The sequence below is a fragment of the Gossypium hirsutum genome, chromosome A06, assembly GCF_007990345.1.
Source record: "Gossypium hirsutum isolate 1008001.06 chromosome A06, Gossypium_hirsutum_v2.1, whole genome shotgun sequence".
NCBI lineage: Eukaryota > Viridiplantae > Streptophyta > Magnoliopsida > Malvales > Malvaceae > Gossypium > Gossypium hirsutum.
This window is the reverse complement of record NC_053429.1, coordinates 117,471,361-117,488,135: the sequence shown is the minus strand read 5'-3', so window position 1 is coordinate 117,488,135 and position 16,775 is coordinate 117,471,361. Positions and strand designations below refer to the sequence as shown.

The 16,775-nt window shown below is 36.4% G+C and overlaps 5 protein-coding genes across 7 annotated transcripts; 1 reads left to right on the top strand and 4 right to left on the bottom strand.

The window, feature by feature from the left end:
• Positions 1-120: 120 nt before the first annotated feature.
• On the bottom strand, positions 121-2,571 carry LOC107910044 (pentatricopeptide repeat-containing protein At4g04370). Its single transcript, XM_016837782.2, has one exon. The coding sequence runs from the start codon at positions 2,421-2,423 to the stop codon at positions 177-179; it is 2,247 nt and encodes a 748-aa protein (XP_016693271.2). The 5' UTR covers positions 2,424-2,571; the 3' UTR covers positions 121-176.
• A 689-nt stretch (positions 2,572-3,260) lies between these two features.
• LOC107910042 (pyridoxal phosphate homeostasis protein) lies at positions 3,261-6,067 on the bottom strand. The gene is made up of 7 exons (XM_016837780.2): positions 5,635-6,067; positions 5,439-5,505; positions 4,967-5,013; positions 4,598-4,685; positions 4,150-4,283; positions 3,959-4,057; positions 3,261-3,599 (listed from the first exon to the last, which is right to left on the bottom strand). The coding sequence occupies exons 1-7, from the start codon at positions 5,917-5,919 to the stop codon at positions 3,525-3,527; spliced, it is 795 nt and encodes a 264-aa protein (XP_016693269.2). The 5' UTR covers positions 5,920-6,067; the 3' UTR covers positions 3,261-3,524.
• Positions 6,068-6,673: 606 nt separating this feature from the next.
• Positions 6,674-8,210, top strand: LOC107962012 (putative pectate lyase 2). Its single transcript, XM_041115973.1, has 3 exons — positions 6,674-7,405; positions 7,488-7,591; positions 7,660-8,210. Exons 1-3 carry the CDS (start codon positions 6,689-6,691, stop codon positions 8,018-8,020), a joined length of 1,182 nt encoding a protein of 393 aa, XP_040971907.1. The 5' UTR covers positions 6,674-6,688; the 3' UTR covers positions 8,021-8,210.
• On the bottom strand, positions 8,155-9,615 carry LOC107962009 (uncharacterized). 2 transcript variants are annotated; one of them, XM_016898218.2, is made up of 3 exons: positions 8,563-9,615; positions 8,450-8,491; positions 8,155-8,345 (listed from the first exon to the last, which is right to left on the bottom strand). In XM_016898218.2, exons 1-3 carry the CDS (start codon positions 9,368-9,370, stop codon positions 8,218-8,220), a joined length of 978 nt encoding a protein of 325 aa, XP_016753707.2. In that variant the 5' UTR covers positions 9,371-9,615; the 3' UTR covers positions 8,155-8,217. The 2 variants fall into 2 exon arrangements, with proteins under 2 accessions (XP_016753707.2, XP_016753708.2); XM_016898219.2 differs by lacking the exon at positions 8,450-8,491 and having other exon boundaries at positions 8,563-9,612.
• Positions 9,616-13,730: 4,115 nt separating this feature from the next.
• LOC107962008 (probable WRKY transcription factor 31) lies at positions 13,731-16,238 on the bottom strand. Of its 2 annotated transcripts, XM_041115972.1 has the most exons (6): positions 15,738-16,182; positions 15,400-15,639; positions 14,920-15,306; positions 14,710-14,823; positions 14,296-14,611; positions 13,731-14,208 (listed from the first exon to the last, which is right to left on the bottom strand). In XM_041115972.1, the coding sequence occupies exons 1-6, from the start codon at positions 16,017-16,019 to the stop codon at positions 13,976-13,978; spliced, it is 1,572 nt and encodes a 523-aa protein (XP_040971906.1). In that variant the 5' UTR covers positions 16,020-16,182; the 3' UTR covers positions 13,731-13,975. The 2 variants fall into 2 exon arrangements, with proteins under 2 accessions (XP_040971906.1, XP_040971905.1); XM_041115971.1 differs by having other exon boundaries at positions 13,731-14,611; positions 15,738-16,238.
• Positions 16,239-16,775: the final 537 nt, after the last annotated feature.

Sequence of the window (16,775 nt, the reverse complement as noted above, 5' to 3'; positions counted from 1 at the left end):
TATTTTTACCCCTTTATCCACCTAAACAATGAACCATAACACTCAACACAAAGACCCAAAATTTGCAGTCAGAAACCTAAACCTTCAACCACATCAAATATGAAATCAAAACCATGAATGTAATGCTTGTAATGTTCCCTTTTTCATACTCAAAAGTCAACATCTTATTGGACCTCTTATAAAAACCATCCATCCAAGAACATATCATGAACTTCTTTCATCTTGAAGTTCACACCCGCTTCACTCATTTCCCACCACAGAATTAACAGTGTTGCAACTATTTCTTCATGTTTTGGATGAGAAGTTTGACCGGAGAAAAATGTGGTAACTCTGCCGTGCAGGTCAATAATACTCCATCCCGGGAGTTTTCTCAAGCCTAGGGACCTCATTTGGGTCCATGCTTCCCCCATGCGATTCCATCTACTCATAGAAGCATAACAGTGTGCTATCTGGACATAGTTTCCGGCACTATTAGGCTTCAACATGATGACATCGTGGGCAATAATGCTGCCCAGTTCCAGGTTACCGTTTGCTCGACAGGTATCAAGAAGCATGCTTAAAACATCAGCAGCAGGCTCTAGGAAGTTACCCTTGTAGAAGTTATAAGCTTCCTCCACCCTTCCAGCTCGACAAAGGAGATCTACAATGCAAGCATGGTGCTCAACTCCTGGTTGAACACCAAAATCTCTAGACATTGACTCAAATATGCTCAGACCCTGGTCAACAAGCCCATTGTGACTGCAGGCAGAGAGAATTGAAAGGAAAATCACCTTATTTGGTTTCATTCCAGAGTGCAGAAGCTCAAAATACATGCTTAAAGCTGTCTCCCCTTTGCCATGACTACCATATCCAGCAATAATTGTACTCCATGAGATTAAGTCCCATTGCAACATCTCCCTAAAACACTTAACAGCTGAGTCTAAATCACCACATTTACAATACATGTCCACCAGAGCTGTATCCACCAAGATGCATGGCCTAAGACAACTTCTAATTACAAAGTTGTGGAACCACTTCCCCTGATGGAGAGCACCAGTAGATGCAGACATTTGAAGCAGGGTGACAACAGTTATTGAATCAGGTTTTTGAAGGGTTGACCTCATTTTACTGAAGAAGAAGAAGGCCTTAGATAAATAGTCATTTTGGGCACATCCGGCAATAATTGCATTCCAAGAGACCGAATCCTTTCTATCCATCCTCTCAAAAACTGCACAACTTTGCTCCAAATGACCACACTTGGCATACATGGTAAGAAGAGAGTTTTGGGCTGGAATATCTATTGTCAATCCTTGCCTTAAAAGGTAAGCATGGATGGAAGTTCCTAAATTAAAAGCTCCCAGGTGTGCACAAGCAGCAAGAGCACTAGTTATGGTGGCAGTGGATGGAACTACTCTTGACTTTAACATATCATAGAAAACTGCCAGGGCCTTGTCTGCACAAGTATTTTGCACTAGCCCAGAGATCATTGCTGTCCATAAAACCACATCTTTTTCAGGTACCTCTTCAAAAATCTGATATGCAGCATTACCATTCCCACAGCTTAAATACATAACTATAAGTGCTGTTTGAACATGCGCATCTGAATGTAACCCATCTCTTAAAATTTGTCCATGCACCATCCTTCCTATATCGAGCTTACTCTGTGCTGCCACAGCAGTAAGCAAAGAACCAAAAGTTTGCTGATCAGGGTCCATACTTTCTACCTTCATTCTATATAAAAGTTGCAAAATTCCTTCAACATTCCCCAACTGAGCATAACCTGAAATCAAAGAATTCCATGAAATTTTATCTCTCTGGTCCATAAATTCAAACAAACCTCTTGCTTCCCTAATACTCCCACATTTGATATATGCATTTAATAACGAATTCCCCAAAGTTGTAGCCGATTCAAAGCCATATAAAACCGCACAGCCATGTAAAGCTTGTACGTAGGCAAAGTTCAATGCTCCAGAGAGTAAGCTTAAGAAAGTAACCGGACTAGGCTCAACCCCATTGCATCGCATTTCATTATACATAGAAAAAGCATGGTCCAGATCGCCAGCACGACAATAGCAGCCAATAATGGCAGTCCAGGGAACAACATCTCTGTTGGGCGTTTTATCGAAAACCTTGCGAGCATTCGTGGTGCGATCGAATTTCGCATAAAAATTAATCAAAGAAGATGCGGTGTAAGAATCTGAAGAAAACCCATGATGCACAATGTGTTGGTGGATGGAAAGGCCGAGGGAAAAGAGGTTTAGAGAGGTGCAGGCTTTGAGGAGGCTGGGGAATGTGTAGGAATCAGGCGGTGTGTTGGATTTGAGCATGGAAATGTAGGTGAAGAGGACTTCATCGTAGGACCCTTGCGAGGAGAGACGGTTAATGATGGAATTAAATGATTTGGTGGTGCTGCTAGGAGTTGTAGTGGATATAATTTTGTTCATCACTCATCTTACACCTCTAGATAGGCACGTAAATCTTGAAACCTTGGAAGGTTTTACAAAGATTAACTTTTTAGCTTTGCATTTCTAGTTCTTATTTGTAGCAGTTTTAATTGCAATTAAGTTGTAGCGATATGCTTCTAAATTTAATATTTCCTACTTTTAACTTTAAATTTTTTATTTTCAATTTGTTATATGAATTTCACACATTTTTCTTAATTCAGTATTTAAATTTTTTCTTTTATCTAATTTGGTATTTGAATTTATTAAATCTTGTACAAATTACTCTAATATACTAGTAGTGTTAGCTTTTTGAGGTAACAAAAATCATCGATATATGACCAATATATGATAAATGACATTTTTTTTTGTATTTTATATATTTAATTATAATTTTACTTTTAATATTATTGTTTTAATTTAATATAATGAATTTATTTTGTTTTAGATTTTTCAATTTTTTCAATATCCAATCTTTAAGCATAACAAAGTATGATTTTTTAACACAAATTTCCTGTGAAGATAAATAATGCTTTATTAACAATTAATAAGTAAAATTTAAGCACATTGTTAAGCAAAACAGAGAAAACTCCAAATAAATAAGTCATTCATACCATTAAATTTCATGCCTTCTGTCTCGTGTTGGTCATTCATTAATTATTTCTATCCTCACATAAAAAACTAAGAGTTAGTATTTTGATGTAATTTGTACAATATTTGACAAATTTAAATACTAAATTGGACAAAAAAAAATTGAGATATTAAAATAAAGTGTCAAGCTCAAGTACTAAATTGAAAAAAAGAAAAAAGCTAAGGTATCAAATTAAAAAATTTATCAGATTCAGGAACCAAATATTATATTAATAATTTTCCAATGGAACAGTAAGAATTAAATATAAGATCAAATCATTACATTTTATTAGCATTAATTTTGATGGAATAAACAAGTTCCATGGATTATAAGATAGATCAGTATCTTTTCACCTTTTCTTTCTCCTCACGTACGAGAATAACAGACCGAGGATTGTGTTTGCCTACAACTCTTTTAATAAACAACGCACTGAAGATCTAAGGATTAAGCCCCTCTACTTCATAAGCTTTGTTTCATTTTTTCTTGGGATATTCCCTTGCTCCAAAGATGGTTGATCCAACTCTGACATTCGTACTGCCCATTTCAATCTGCAAAAAAGAACAACACAATCCATTACATAAACACGTCCTCCTAAGCATTAAAACTATTGAAAGCTACTGCTATGGGGTTTGCCTTCTTCCATGTTTCCGCTCTTCTTTATTCTTAGATACTCTTGTCCATATCCCGACATGAGTATAAAGATATGACCTCAAAGAACTCTTAAAATACATGAGAAACTTATGAAAAATTGAGCATACTCATATTTGAGACACATCCAAGTCTGAGTAAACATAGCATGGCTTTGTGCATAAGATGCGACAAGGGGCACCAACATTGTACGATACTTTAGCGGTAAATTGTAGACACAGCCAAAATTACTAAGTGGTAATATGCAAATGGTTCTTACAGCTAGCTCAAAATCACTAGACATTCCCATTGATAGTTCACATTGTTCTTCAGGTATTCCAAGAACCTTGCAGACCTCACTTCTGCAATTTGCTAATGTCTGGCAATTTCAATAAATAAAAAATAATTGTAAGATAAATTAAAAAAAATTGAAACAAAGTAAAGATAAACCAAGATAAAAAGTTCATCCACCTTGAAATTCTCTGGTGTTGATGTATAATCAGGCATCCCTATTGTCATCAGTCCACAAAATTGAAGGTTCGGACAATTCAGACTAACATGTTTTACAAGTTCCACACAACCTGAAGGCTCTACACCAGATTTTGCTGCAATAACATGATGCAGGGCGAAACTATCAACACGACTTCCAAGCGACTGATGAAAGCTTCAATATACGAACTATAGGATAGCAGCACATTTGTTGGCAAATATAGTTGACCTAATCTCACAGCATATTTAGCCCCAGTGAACTGGGTTTTTCTATTTTCAATTTCCACATTGATTTAACATATTATGGAACTGGGGAGATAAAGAAACCAGATCAATCTTATCTAATAAGTTTGAACAAGCAAGCCTTAAAACAACTCAACTAAAATATATATATATATATTTGGTGGAAATGCAATAAAAACAAACTTACATTCCTCGCCACTGGTATTCACCTGGACTAATACTTTTAAAGGCTTTCTTTCAAAGCTTCCAACAACATGATTAAGATGATTTGCAATCTGGTCCAAAATAAGGAAGATGCTCACTGATGAGTGATGACTAATATAATATATATATATTTGGCCACAATATGATTGCTGTTCTCGAAGCTATCAATCAATAGCCATGATATAATGATTATTGATATAAGAAAACAAAAACATGCCGGTCTTTCTCGGTAAAATCAGATTCTAAAATAGCTATAAATTAAGGTTGTATCTAATTGTGTCTGCAATTATAAAGAATACCTTATAGCAACTAATAGAAAATAAACAGAAAACTTTAGAACACCTTAATTTACCTTCTCATCATCTACAGTTTCCACCATGGCAAGGTTTGGCACACCAGCTGCACGACAATGAATAATAAGAAAAACCAACTGAAGTAAATGTTCTATTTCAAATATCCATAATAAGGAGAAGCTTAAAAGTAGTAAGAAACTAAAAATGTGAACATGATATCGAAAATACAAAGATGACCCACGAAGAAAGAAGTACTAATCTTCTAACTATACAATTACTAGAAGAAAAGTAGGGAGCAAGGCAGGAAATTTTTGTTAGGAGGCCAAAATAAAATAAAAAAATTTTGGGTTCTAGCTAAAAATTTTGTATTAAAATGATTTAAATTGAATATTTATTTTTTTGGAGGGACCAAAAATATAGTTTTTCCATCCAAGGAAGGACTAAAAGAGATCAAATTAAATTATTAATTTCAAAATGGGCTAAAAAGGGAATTATACCAACGTCCCTGAAGAAAAGGGTAGCTTTGCTTACCAATCAAAGGCTTCACTTTATTGCTCTGCAAATTCCCAATAAAATGCCACTCTATGTCATCCGGAAGCTGCAATTGTAGGCAAAACAATTTTATTACTTTGGTGCTTTACTTTTAAAATGTCAAATAGTCCTTGTATGTAAGAAAAGTTCGACAAATTCCATGCTTTTTTCTTTTCGAAGGAAATGAGAAAAGAACCTGAGGAGCTTTTTCGACAATTTCCTGGACATAGTTTTCACCGAAACAGCGATGACCAGCGTCGTACACTTGGCGAATGACGGAGACGGGTTTGGTTTTACTGACGGCGACCACATGGATCCGCTGCGATTCACGACCACACCGCTCGGCGGTCTGGTGGACTCTCTGGAGAACGGAGCGGAGAGCGGATGCAGCCAATCCGTCCATAGCCCCCGCGGAAGCTGCCATCTCTTCTTGTTGTAGATGTTGTGGGTTGTAGGCTTTGCACTCTTCCAGATTGTTCATCAGCGCTTGTGATTCGTGTTTCCCTTGATGTCCCTTTTTTCTCCCTTTCCTTCCGCTCAGTTCAGCGTCAGGATTAAGCCAAACGTTGCGTTTTAGCCTTGGGACAACCCGGTGCGTTTATTATTTTGTTTTCGGCTTTTTTACAGAAATAATACTAAAATAATAATTTATTACCCAAAGACCCATTTTTATTTACTCAAGAAAAATTGAGTTTCTCAAGGGCCGGCCGATTTGGGCCTTAGAAAACTAAATTCCTTTTTTCATATTTTGTAGTGCTTTGTTTTTCAAGGGATCATCTTTCCGGAAGATCAAGGAAGAGCACTGGTTGCCCGGTCTTGGCTCCCCTGTTTCAACACCGCTACCTACAGATGCACACAGTGATTCAACCATGTTGTTTGTAATTATAGACGAAAACATAATTTCACCCATATAAAAATGTTAGCACTTGGTTTAACTTGTTAAGCATGCAAATGTCTTTTTTTTCTAGAATGTTAGTTATGCATACTTAATTTTTCTTTTAAAGATTGAATTAGATACATGTATTATGTAGCTATATTTATATTATATGCATGTAGTCCCACATTGAATATCCATAGTAAATTACTAATATAATTCTACAGTATCTTGGTCCATGCAACCATGTTATTGTACAGCATGGAAATCTTACTTCAACTAAAAAAACTCTCTTTTTTTCCCTTAAATCGTGTGTGCCACCTACTCAGTTATCCTCCTATAAAGATCTTTCACTTTTATTTCTCTCTGTAAAACCATGGCTTCCCTTACCCTTATCTCTCTCCCTTTGCTTTTACTCCTTTTCTTAAGCTTTGCTTATTCATCACCACTACCCAACAACGCCTCGGCATCGCTACTGTACAATGTCTCCACTATTTCCACTGTGAAGCTTATGAATGTGATCGACTCTTGCTGGCGAACCATTAACTGGGCTACCAATCGAGAAGCATTGGCTGATTGTTCGGTTGGCTTCGGGAAAGCATCGATAGGTGGGAAATATGGACCGATATATCTAGTTACCACCCCTTACGATGACCCCGTCAACCCTACACCTGGCACGCTTCGTTTCGGTGTCATTCAATCGAGTCCACTTTGGATCATTTTCGCTACTGATATGGTTATCACGCTCAAAAATGAACTTATAGTCAATAGTTTCAAGACCATTGATGGAAGAGGAGCTAACGTGGAGATTGCATATGGACCCTGCATAACCATTCACGGCGTTACTGATGTTATCATACATGGGATTAGCATACATGACTGCAAGCCCGGGGTGGCTGGTTTAGTTCGGAGCTCCCCGACATATGTAGGGAAACGCGGGGGCAGTGACGGAGATGCTGTTAGCATTTTTTCTTCTTCCAACATTTGGATCGATCATTGCTATCTTGCTCGTTCCGCGGATGGTCTTATCGATGTCATTCATGCTTCGACGGATGTCACGATCTCTAATAACTATTTCGCTCAACATGATAAAGTCAACATTAAGATTTCATTTTTCTTTTTTGTTATGGCATCCGTTGCTGTCTTTTAACCTATTAATCGTACCTGATTTGCAGGTTATGCTGTTAGGCCACAGCGACGACTTCGCTGCTGATGAAGTTATGAAAGTTACGTTAGTTTTCAACCGGTTTGGAGAGGGACTTATAGAGAGGATGCCAAGGTAAGTTTCTAACCATATATTATGCTCATTTTATCTGATTTATACGTGTAAATCGATGGCCGTGACAGGGTCCGGATAGGCTACGCTCATGTTGCCAACAACCGATATGATGAATGGAAGATGTATGCCATTGGCGGCAGCGCTAATCCAACCATTTTCAGCGAAGGAAACTACTTCATAGCTCCCGATGATCCAGGGTCCAAAGAGGTTACCAAGAGAGAAACAAATAATTGGGAAACTTGGAGATGGCAGAGTTCAAAAGATGTGTTTATAAATGGTGCTTATTTCGTTCCATCGGGCCATGGAAGTTCCGATCCTCTTTACACCATGACTCAATCCTTCATTGTTGCTCCAGGATACATGGTCCCTGATTTAACAGGCGATGCTGGTCCTTTACATTGTCTTCTTGACAGACCATGCATGCTATAAAAGACCGAAGAACTTATTACATATCTTCTTTATTTCTCGATTCGATTCAACTCAACTTTTGCTTACCAAAGATATTATTTATGGTACAAAAATAGTTTAATTTGAACTGAATTGTTCAGTTAAAAAGAACCAAATAAAGAAAGGTATGCTTAGTTAAGAAGAAAAGAATAAAGTTTGAGCTTGATTTTCACTTTGTTTTAGAAAAGCCTATTCTCATTGCTTTGAACCCCACATGTTACAGGTGCTTTAGCTCTTACTTTCTTCAATAACCAAATGCTGACCCCAATTCCTATGGCTCCAGCTGCTGAAACTGCAGTTACAGTCCCTGCAACACTCTGAATTAATCGAAGTTTCGATGTTTTTTTTATGTACAAAGTTCATCACCTACAAATAATCAAATGCTAAACCGAAAAGGTTCAGAAATTTAACCAGCAATGACTCCTGCTCTACTGTGCCATGAAATGTGATGATCTGCAGAACATGTAACACTCAACGATTGACAAAAATGTAATCAGAAAATTCATGGCAATCAGAAAATGTACCTTTACAATAGGAGGTGACGTTTCCCTTCTTACATAGACACAAGAAATTCCCTGTTTTCGTATCGAATCCGCATGTTCCAGCTCCCATTGATGGATCCTGGCACTGAAGGCAGCGTGTAGTTACGGGCACATCGAAATCGATTCGAATTCCATATTCAGGTACCTGGTTATAAGGAGAACCAGCAGTTGCACCAACAGTTGTCCAATACACACTAGTATATGAAGCGCAATACTTCAGCATCAGCCTTAAGGATTTGGCCGCTTTCGGGTAGTAAGAGCAGAAAGAACTGCCACCTAATGCGGTGGCACATTCAGGTAAATGCTTGCAAAGATAACTACCGCTATCACATGACGAACCGCGCAGCTCGGGAAATCTTTGACAGAAGATAGGCTTCGGCTCAACGATCACATGATCCTTGCTGCAGTTGAAGAAGAGGTAGTCATTTTCAGGGGACAATGATAAATGTGTGCCTGTGTCAAGGCTAAAAGGCCTAACCGGACGGAAGTTATCGCCATCTCGACAATTCCACATAAATGGGTCGATTACGAGAATATGAGGATTAAAGTAACTAATGCTACGTACAGGGTATCTACCGGAGGGTGTACGAAGCTCGAGCTTGCCGGGGTCGGAACAAGCAAGCATGTGTCTGTAATAAGGGTTGCCACAACCATCATCAATTCCGAAAGGGTAGTTTATAGGGATATCACCACAGCTGCTTCTGCAAAGGCTTGCTTGAGCTTCTATGAGGCTAAGAGATGGAAATATGAAAAGAATTATAAAGGAACATAAACAGATCATAGAATCCATTAGAGTTGTGGTGGAAGGGAAGGTTCTGTTTTGTTTTAACTTCAAGCAATCATAAGAGGAAATAAAGTGAAGTCTTGATGAGAGAGAATATCTGTTAAAAGTTAAGATTTAAGATTTAAAGTTTATTGATTAAATGATGTAATTTAGGGTAGACTATAAAATAATCACTTTTATTTGCCTCAGATTACATTTTAGTTATTTATATTTGAACTGTTACGTTTTGGTAACTTACGTTATCGTTTTGTTACGAAGTAGTCACTCTACCGTTAAACTCCATTACCTCTCTAACGGCGGTTCTACGTAGTAATCCAAATAGGTTTTAAATGCCAACTTGGATGTCCTATGTTGCAGTCCAAATTATTATTATTTTTAGTTAAAAACCTATTTTCATCCCAGTAATTAGACATTCAAGTTGGCATTTAAAACCCATTTGGACTGCCGTTAAGGAAGTAACGGAGTCTAATGGTAGAAGTGATCACTTCGTAATAAAATGATAATGTAACTAACTAAAATGTAACATTTCAATCATAAATGATTAAAATATAATCAGAGTCAAACAAAAGTGACTATTTTGTAGTTTACCCTATAATTTAAGGTTAAGGGTTTAGTACTCTATACTTAGAATCTAGGGTCATGATTTAAGGTTTATAATTCAAGATTTAGTATTTAGGGTTGATTAATTAGAATTTAAAGTTTAGTATCATGATTTAGAGTTTAATTTTTTTAGGTTAAATTATTACGTTAGTCACTCTAAAATTAGATCATTCCAAATTTTTTTAATTAATTTAGTCACTTTCGTTAAAGAAATTGACTAAATTAATCACTTCACCGGTAAATTTAACTGAATGCACTAATCTCTCTTTTTTTTTAAAAAAAAAATCTTTCTTGTTTTTTTCATCTTCTCATTTTTAACTTAGAAACCTCTGCTGCCACCTCCCTTAAAAATATTGTTGCTTCCTCTGTCGAACATAGCAAGCGAGCATTGTAACACCCCTTAACCTAACCTGTCGCCGGAACAGGGTTACGAGGCATTACTTGAATTAAACGCTAATAACGAACAACACCGAGTCATAAATCTATATTTCAATTTAAAATTTATTAAATTCTACTTTTAAGAGCCTAATATGGACCTACGAGGCCCAAAATATACTTAGGAAGTGTTTTGGGATTAGACCGGAAACTTTTCCTTGAGAATAAAGGCACACGCCCGTGTGGCCTCGGACATGCCCGTGTGGCTTACCTGTGGGGCTCCCATGGCCGTGGGGCTAGCCCGTGGGCAGATCTGACTTACTCACACGGCCGTGGGACTAACCTGTGGGCAAGTCTGACTTTGCCACACGGCCTGGGCACACGCCCATGTGGCTAGGCCGTGTGAAAACCTAATTTTTCACCATTTTAAAGCTATTTTCACATACGAAACACACCTAATTCATGCCCAAAACATTTACTTATAAATCTTAATCAATAACATTCATCAAACCTATTCAAACTTAGCAAATTTTCATTCATTCATTTCATTACCTCTTAAGGATTATGCACCACATTTACATTCAAAATATAAAACATTTACAAGTGACAAACACCAAACCTAGTACATGCCACATTTTTAAAAGATAGGTGCATCACCAAAATTGAGCTGAGGTCGGGATTGATTCGGATGCTTGACTGAACTTCAACTTTACTTAACCTGCGCACGGTAAATAACGGTACACTGAATATTGGAAATACTCAGTGGTATTATCATAATTCAAATTATAACAACAATAAAATATCATAACATACATAGATAATTAGCAAATCATACATACAAATCATATATATAAATTCATACCAAACTATCATATTTCCATTATATCATTTCCAATGATAGATCCAATAAATCATCAATGAGATTTCAAATAACTCATGAACCTTTGATTCATCTCTCAACCACATATAATTATTCAGTTCACATTTCAAATATGAACACTTCACGAACCTTTGGTTCATACCTTCAATCTCTTTACAAATTTCATCTCACATTCCATCTTACAATATCACTTTCTCATTTCATTCAATAGCTCAATTAATCAAATTCATTTGATTTTATTATTTCACTTATTTTCCCCTATTAGCATGACTCGGACTTTGGCGGATACACGGATCCAACCAAACACACCAGGATGGCGACCAATGCCTCATCGGATAGTTCGAAGCAAATAAGTGACGACCAACGTCTCATCGGCTAAGCCGAAGCAAAGTGGCAACCAACACCTCATCGAATCTATCCGAAGCAATAATGACACACCAAGTGTCTCATCTACTCAAAGTCGAAGTATCCCTGAACCTTTCCAATCCTATGGCATGCCAACTATATCCACTAAGCCCGACTAGTTAATAGGGTATCGGATTACTTCCTCTATTCAGTCAATTCACATCATTTTCTTATTCAATTTCCATCAAAACTTCAATATAACTATCAAATTTTCATCATTTTACCATAATTTTAAACTTCTTTCAATTTAGCCGATAAACTCAAAACTTATAGTCTAGTTTACAATTTAAGCCTCTAATAATTCTAATCAATGATTCTATCAATTTAATCCATAATTTCATCATTTGCTCAACATAAACCCTTTTAAAAAATCTATTAATTTTCAATATTTCCACATAAACTCAAAAGTATTTAACTCTAGGACTTCAAAAACATCAAAATCATAAGAAAATGGCTTAATTAAAGTTACCAATTAAAACTTTAAGCATTAAAACACTAATTTCTCCTTTTTTCTTTTCTTTTCTTCTTTCTTTCTTTCTATTTCGTTTCTTCTGTAACTATTTCTATTATTTTTCTTTTATCCTTTTTTTATTACATTAGTATTTATACACACATGTATACATGTGTTAACTTTTCACCATACAATTGTCACCATTTGTAAATAATAATAATAATAATAATAATAATAATAATAATAATAATAATAATAATAATAATAATAAGTAAATATCTTTTACTTAATTTATAAGTAAATATATATATATATATATAACATACATTTGTACTAATAATTTAAATACACATGTATTTATTCTTTATCTTACACATGTCACTAATTTGGTTTAATTACTAATTTAGTCCCTTGTCATTTTTCTCTATTTTAAAATTAATCTTTTACGCTCTATTCAATTTAGTCCTTTTTAATAATTACTTCTAATTAAACTAAATTCACCTAATCAAAATCTAATTCAACCCATAACTAACTTCGTAAATATTTTTAATAAATATTTACGGACTCGTTTTTCCTAAGACGGAGGCCCTAAATTCACTTTTTCGGTGCTCGTGAAATATGGGTCGTTACAAGCATTGTCCTATCAATGAACAATGATGAGGGATCTTTCTTCTTTCTCCCTATTTTCCTTGTTTTACTTCTCATTTTTTCTCCCTACCTATGACTGCCACTTCTCACATTCGTTGTTGTGATCAACCCACATTAAATTTTGATTCAAAACCACCAAAGTGAAGTGCAAAGCCTCCTCTTCAAATACATAGGATTAGATTTATCAAAAAATCCCTCAAATATTGTGAGGCTGCTCCCAAAGTTTTAGAATTCTCATGCTTCAATCTCCTAATCTCATCATCGATATGATATGATTTTGAGATGTCTTTTTACTTTTGAGCTTGTTGACAATGATTCAAAAGAAGCAACCATGATATCTTTAAGGGAGACGATGGTGACTAGGGTTCTCAATTTAGAAGGGGGATGATGAAGAAAATGAGAGGAAAGAGGAAAATAAAGGGAAAAAGAGAAAAGAGAAAAGAAGAAAATTTTAAAAAATTAAAAAAATGGATTTAATGGTTCAATGATAAGTTTGATCAAATTGTTTTAGACGGAATTGACCAAATTTACAACAAAAAAATAAAATTAAATGACAAAAATAGAAACGAACTAATATAATTTAGAGTGATTAATAAGGTAGTTTATTCATTTTTATATTTATATACAAAATTTATGTAACTATATTTAAAATTTTAATGGATAAAATACAAAATAATGCACCTCAGCTTTATAAATTTCTCAGCCTATTAGGGTGAGTTTGGATGGGCGGTGCGTTTACCTGCGGTTAGTGTAAAAACAGCGGTGGCGGTGAGATTAGATACTGTAGCGATACTGTAGCGTGAGACAAAAAGTAAGCTAAACGCACCGCACCGCACCCAATCGCCCATCCAAACCCACACTTAGTTGAAAGAAAAGAACTTCCATGTTTTAGTTTTTCCTTTTTTTTTGTCTTGATTTTAATAATATAAAAAATATCGGTTGTTTGTTTCATGCTTTGAGGAGATTGTTGGATTAGTTTATATAAAGTCTTTAAGGAGAGATATTAATAATTTTAAATTTTGAATTTCGTGTATTCACTTCAAAATCTGGTTAGAATTATTCAAAGTGAAACAAACAATAATACGAAAGAATAATGAAGTTTGTCTACCTGTTCATCTAATCCTCCCCACAACAAAGAACGAAAAAAAAAAAACAAAACTATAAACATGTAATCTCCTTCTCATCCCCAAATGAAAAACATGGAAAAAGTGAACAAAGGAAAAAAATGATTAAAAAACAAAAGAGTGCTAATCTATTGTCTGCTGTTTGTGGTGTTGCCATTGTTGTTATTGTTGTTGGAAGTGTTGCTGCTACTATTTGGGTGAGCACCGCCAATGATGGAGGTGATGGCGGCGGCAAGGGCGGCGGTGAAGCTCGGGTCGTTAGCGATAGCTGCCGTGGCAGCACTTACTGTGTCAGCCAGTGTGGATTGCTGAGGCTGCTGTAGTTGTGAAGAAGACACAATATCTTGAGACAACTGTAAGCCTGAGAATTTTGATTGGTTATACAGTGCTTGACCAAAAACTTGAGGAAACTGTGTTGCTGATGTTGAGGTTGAGTTTTGGGGTTGACCTGGAAATGGGACATGGAATTGTGTGTTCGGTCTTTGGAACTGTAGGGCGTTGGGTGAGTGAGTAAGGTCTAATGTTACAGTCGGGAATGGAGCCGAAGCAGAGATCGTCGCCATTGAAGAACATGGAAGCATTGTCCTCGGAAACAAATTCGGGTTCATCATCCCATCCCCACTATGCATCGACCCCGACAGCAACATGGTAGCCGCTGAGGCCGTAGTCGACGCCATTGCCATTGCAGCTGGAGGAAGCGGGTGATTATGGTTGCCTTCGTAAGTGGTTATCAAGATCGTTCGATCTTCCGCGCAGCGTTGAACCTGGGAATCACGCACCAAAAGTATACAAAATCAGTTTCCACCCTCGAAAATCTAAGACAAAAACACGATAGCGTTACAGACGAAAGATTGAAACATACTTGTTTCCTAACAGGACAACCAACTGCCATCGTACATCGGTAATATGCTCGAGGACAGGGATTCCCTTTCGCCATCTTTTGTCCGTATTTTCTCCATTGGCATCCGTCGCTTATCTGCAGCAATCACTTACTTGAAATCGAATTTTTACGAATACTAGATTAAAGCAGTACCATATACATACATATATATATATATACACACACACGTACCATGGGAGCCTCTGATCGAGCTCGAACCGAAACACGAGCTTTTCTCATGGTAGCTTCAGTGGCTTGATCGATTGGCTTTGATGGATTCATCTTTTGGAGTTTGTTACGACCCAAGTTTTCAGATTCTGGGCTTTCTTCCCTACCGATTCTCTTACCATCCCGGAAACTAGAACTCTCTTGATCCAACTGAGAAACTGGGTTTTTGGTTTTCAAATAATCCTTAGGTGATGTGACTTGAACGTTGTTGGGAGGCGACCCTGAAGGCGTTCTTTCTTCTGAGGAAGAATGAGACGGCTCATGATCGGTTTCAGCTATGCCCGATGGGCGTAGATCCATGAATTGTCTAGGCACAATCAGACTCGCTTCTTGTTCCTTCACTTCATTAATCTGAATATCCATATCAAAAGATTTACTACTTAAAACCAAACCCTTTGAAACATCATCACTCCTACTACTAACACTAGTATTAAGGTTGTTTACCTCATGTCTTTGATGTTGTTGCATTAAGTTTACGAGGTGCATCTGGAGAGCACTGTAATTGTTGCTGACATCGTTAACCATGTCTTTTAGCTTCTGGTTTTCAGCATTCATACGTTTCAATTCCACTTGTAATTGCGCCACCTCATTCTTGACTCGTTTATCGTCCACATCCGATGATACCCCATCGTCAACCGTTGATTGATCGCTTCCAGCGTTAGCAGTGAGAAGATTCAACCCCGTCTATAATATATATATATATATATATCAACAACAATTCAGTCTAAATGTAATATGTTGCATCATTGCATGTGTAAGGACCAAAAATTCATTATTCTTACATTAACATCCAACCGAGCACAATCAGCATGAAAATTCTCCTTCTTGACATTGACAGTAGCGGCTGAGAAAAAGTCAAGCTCATCAACAGGGAGCCGGTTCTCATCAGAGGAGGTGCCGATGCCACTGTCATGGGGGTCGTCCCTGGAACAAGGAAGGGAAACAGGGAAGTGAAACATGTTTGGATTCTGGTTTAACCTAGTACTAGATCTGGAACTGGAACTGGTATTGTCGGGAAACAAATTAGATAGAGAATGAAGGGCAAGCCCACATCTTTTGCCCATAAAAAAAGAAGAAGAAGAAGAAGAAGAAAGGAAAGATAGGAGAAACGAAAGAAAGAGAAGAGAAGAGAAAATGGAGCAAAGATGGCGTTGAAAGAGAGAAATGGGTGTAAATATGGGCGTTTGTCAAGTGCGACTAGTCTTTTACCGGTGCTATGGGATCGCCTATAAATTGGGTGTGGACCTTGGACCAATATTGGATTTTTCGGAATTTATTATTACAATTATTTTCTTTTATGGGATTCTTTTATAATATTATTATGTAAGATGTTTAGTCGACTGACAACTGGCATTTGGCCCCACCTTCCCCCCCTTTTCTATTGGCCTCGTTACCCTTTTGGGGCCATCGCCATTGACCAAATTACCTACCCTTCAGTAACTTTTTTTAATCCCTTCTGCTTTTCACTATTAGCAGTAACTTTAGATTTTACTTTTGGTTAAAATATGCTCTAAGTACCTATATTTTTTTGTAGATTTAGAATTTAGTCTTTCTTTTTTTTCAAGAATTTAATCCCTTTACTTTTTAAATTTTAAAATTTAAGTTCAATTGTTTATAAGTGTGTCATTTTGGAATAAACAGATAGTGTCATTTTGGAATAAATGGATACACACTTGATAGCAATATAACAAGAAAAATTATGTAATAAACTTAAAAAGTAAATAAACTAAATTCTTTGAAATAAAAATAAGATAACTAAATTTCATATATGCAAAGAGTATAATGACTTAGAACATAATTTAACCTTTTCTATTTCCTTT

What these genes read in the sequence shown, in the direction of transcription:
- LOC107910044 (XM_016837782.2), bottom strand. Translation starts at nt 2,423, where the DNA reads ATGAACAAAATTATATCCACTACAACTCCTAGCAGCACCACCAAATCA.
- LOC107910042 (XM_016837780.2), bottom strand. Translation starts at nt 5,919, where the DNA reads ATGAACAATCTGGAAGAGTGCAAAGCCTACAACCCACAACATCTACAA. An exon ending in TTGTCGAAAAAGCTCCTCAG is followed by an intron (nt 5,506 to 5,634) that starts GTTCTTTTCTCA and finishes CTACAATTGCAG; the next exon opens with CTTCCGGATGACATAGAGTG. An exon ending in CTAGTGATTTTGAGCTAGCT is followed by an intron (nt 3,600 to 3,958) that starts GTAAGAACCATT and finishes TCTTTTTTGCAG; the next exon opens with ATTGAAATGGGCAGTACGAA.
- LOC107962012 (XM_041115973.1), top strand. Translation starts at nt 6,689, where the DNA reads ATGGCTTCCCTTACCCTTATCTCTCTCCCTTTGCTTTTACTCCTTTTC. An exon ending in ATTTCGCTCAACATGATAAA is followed by an intron (nt 7,406 to 7,487) that starts GTCAACATTAAG and finishes CCTGATTTGCAG; the next exon opens with GTTATGCTGTTAGGCCACAG. An exon ending in CTTATAGAGAGGATGCCAAG is followed by an intron (nt 7,592 to 7,659) that starts GTAAGTTTCTAA and finishes TGGCCGTGACAG; the next exon opens with GGTCCGGATAGGCTACGCTC.
- LOC107962009 (XM_016898218.2), bottom strand. Translation starts at nt 9,370, where the DNA reads ATGGATTCTATGATCTGTTTATGTTCCTTTATAATTCTTTTCATATTT. An exon ending in CGTCACCTCCTATTGTAAAG is followed by an intron (nt 8,492 to 8,562) that starts GTACATTTTCTG and finishes CATGTTCTGCAG; the next exon opens with ATCATCACATTTCATGGCAC. An exon ending in TAGAGCAGGAGTCATTGCTG is followed by an intron (nt 8,346 to 8,449) that starts GTTAAATTTCTG and finishes AGAGTGTTGCAG; the next exon opens with GGACTGTAACTGCAGTTTCA.
- LOC107962008 (XM_041115971.1), bottom strand. Translation starts at nt 16,019, where the DNA reads ATGGGCAAAAGATGTGGGCTTGCCCTTCATTCTCTATCTAATTTGTTT. An exon ending in AACAACATCAAAGACATGAG is followed by an intron (nt 15,307 to 15,399) that starts GTAAACAACCTT and finishes ATGGATATTCAG; the next exon opens with ATTAATGAAGTGAAGGAACA. An exon ending in GTTGTCCTGTTAGGAAACAA is followed by an intron (nt 14,612 to 14,709) that starts GTATGTTTCAAT and finishes CGTGATTCCCAG; the next exon opens with GTTCAACGCTGCGCGGAAGA.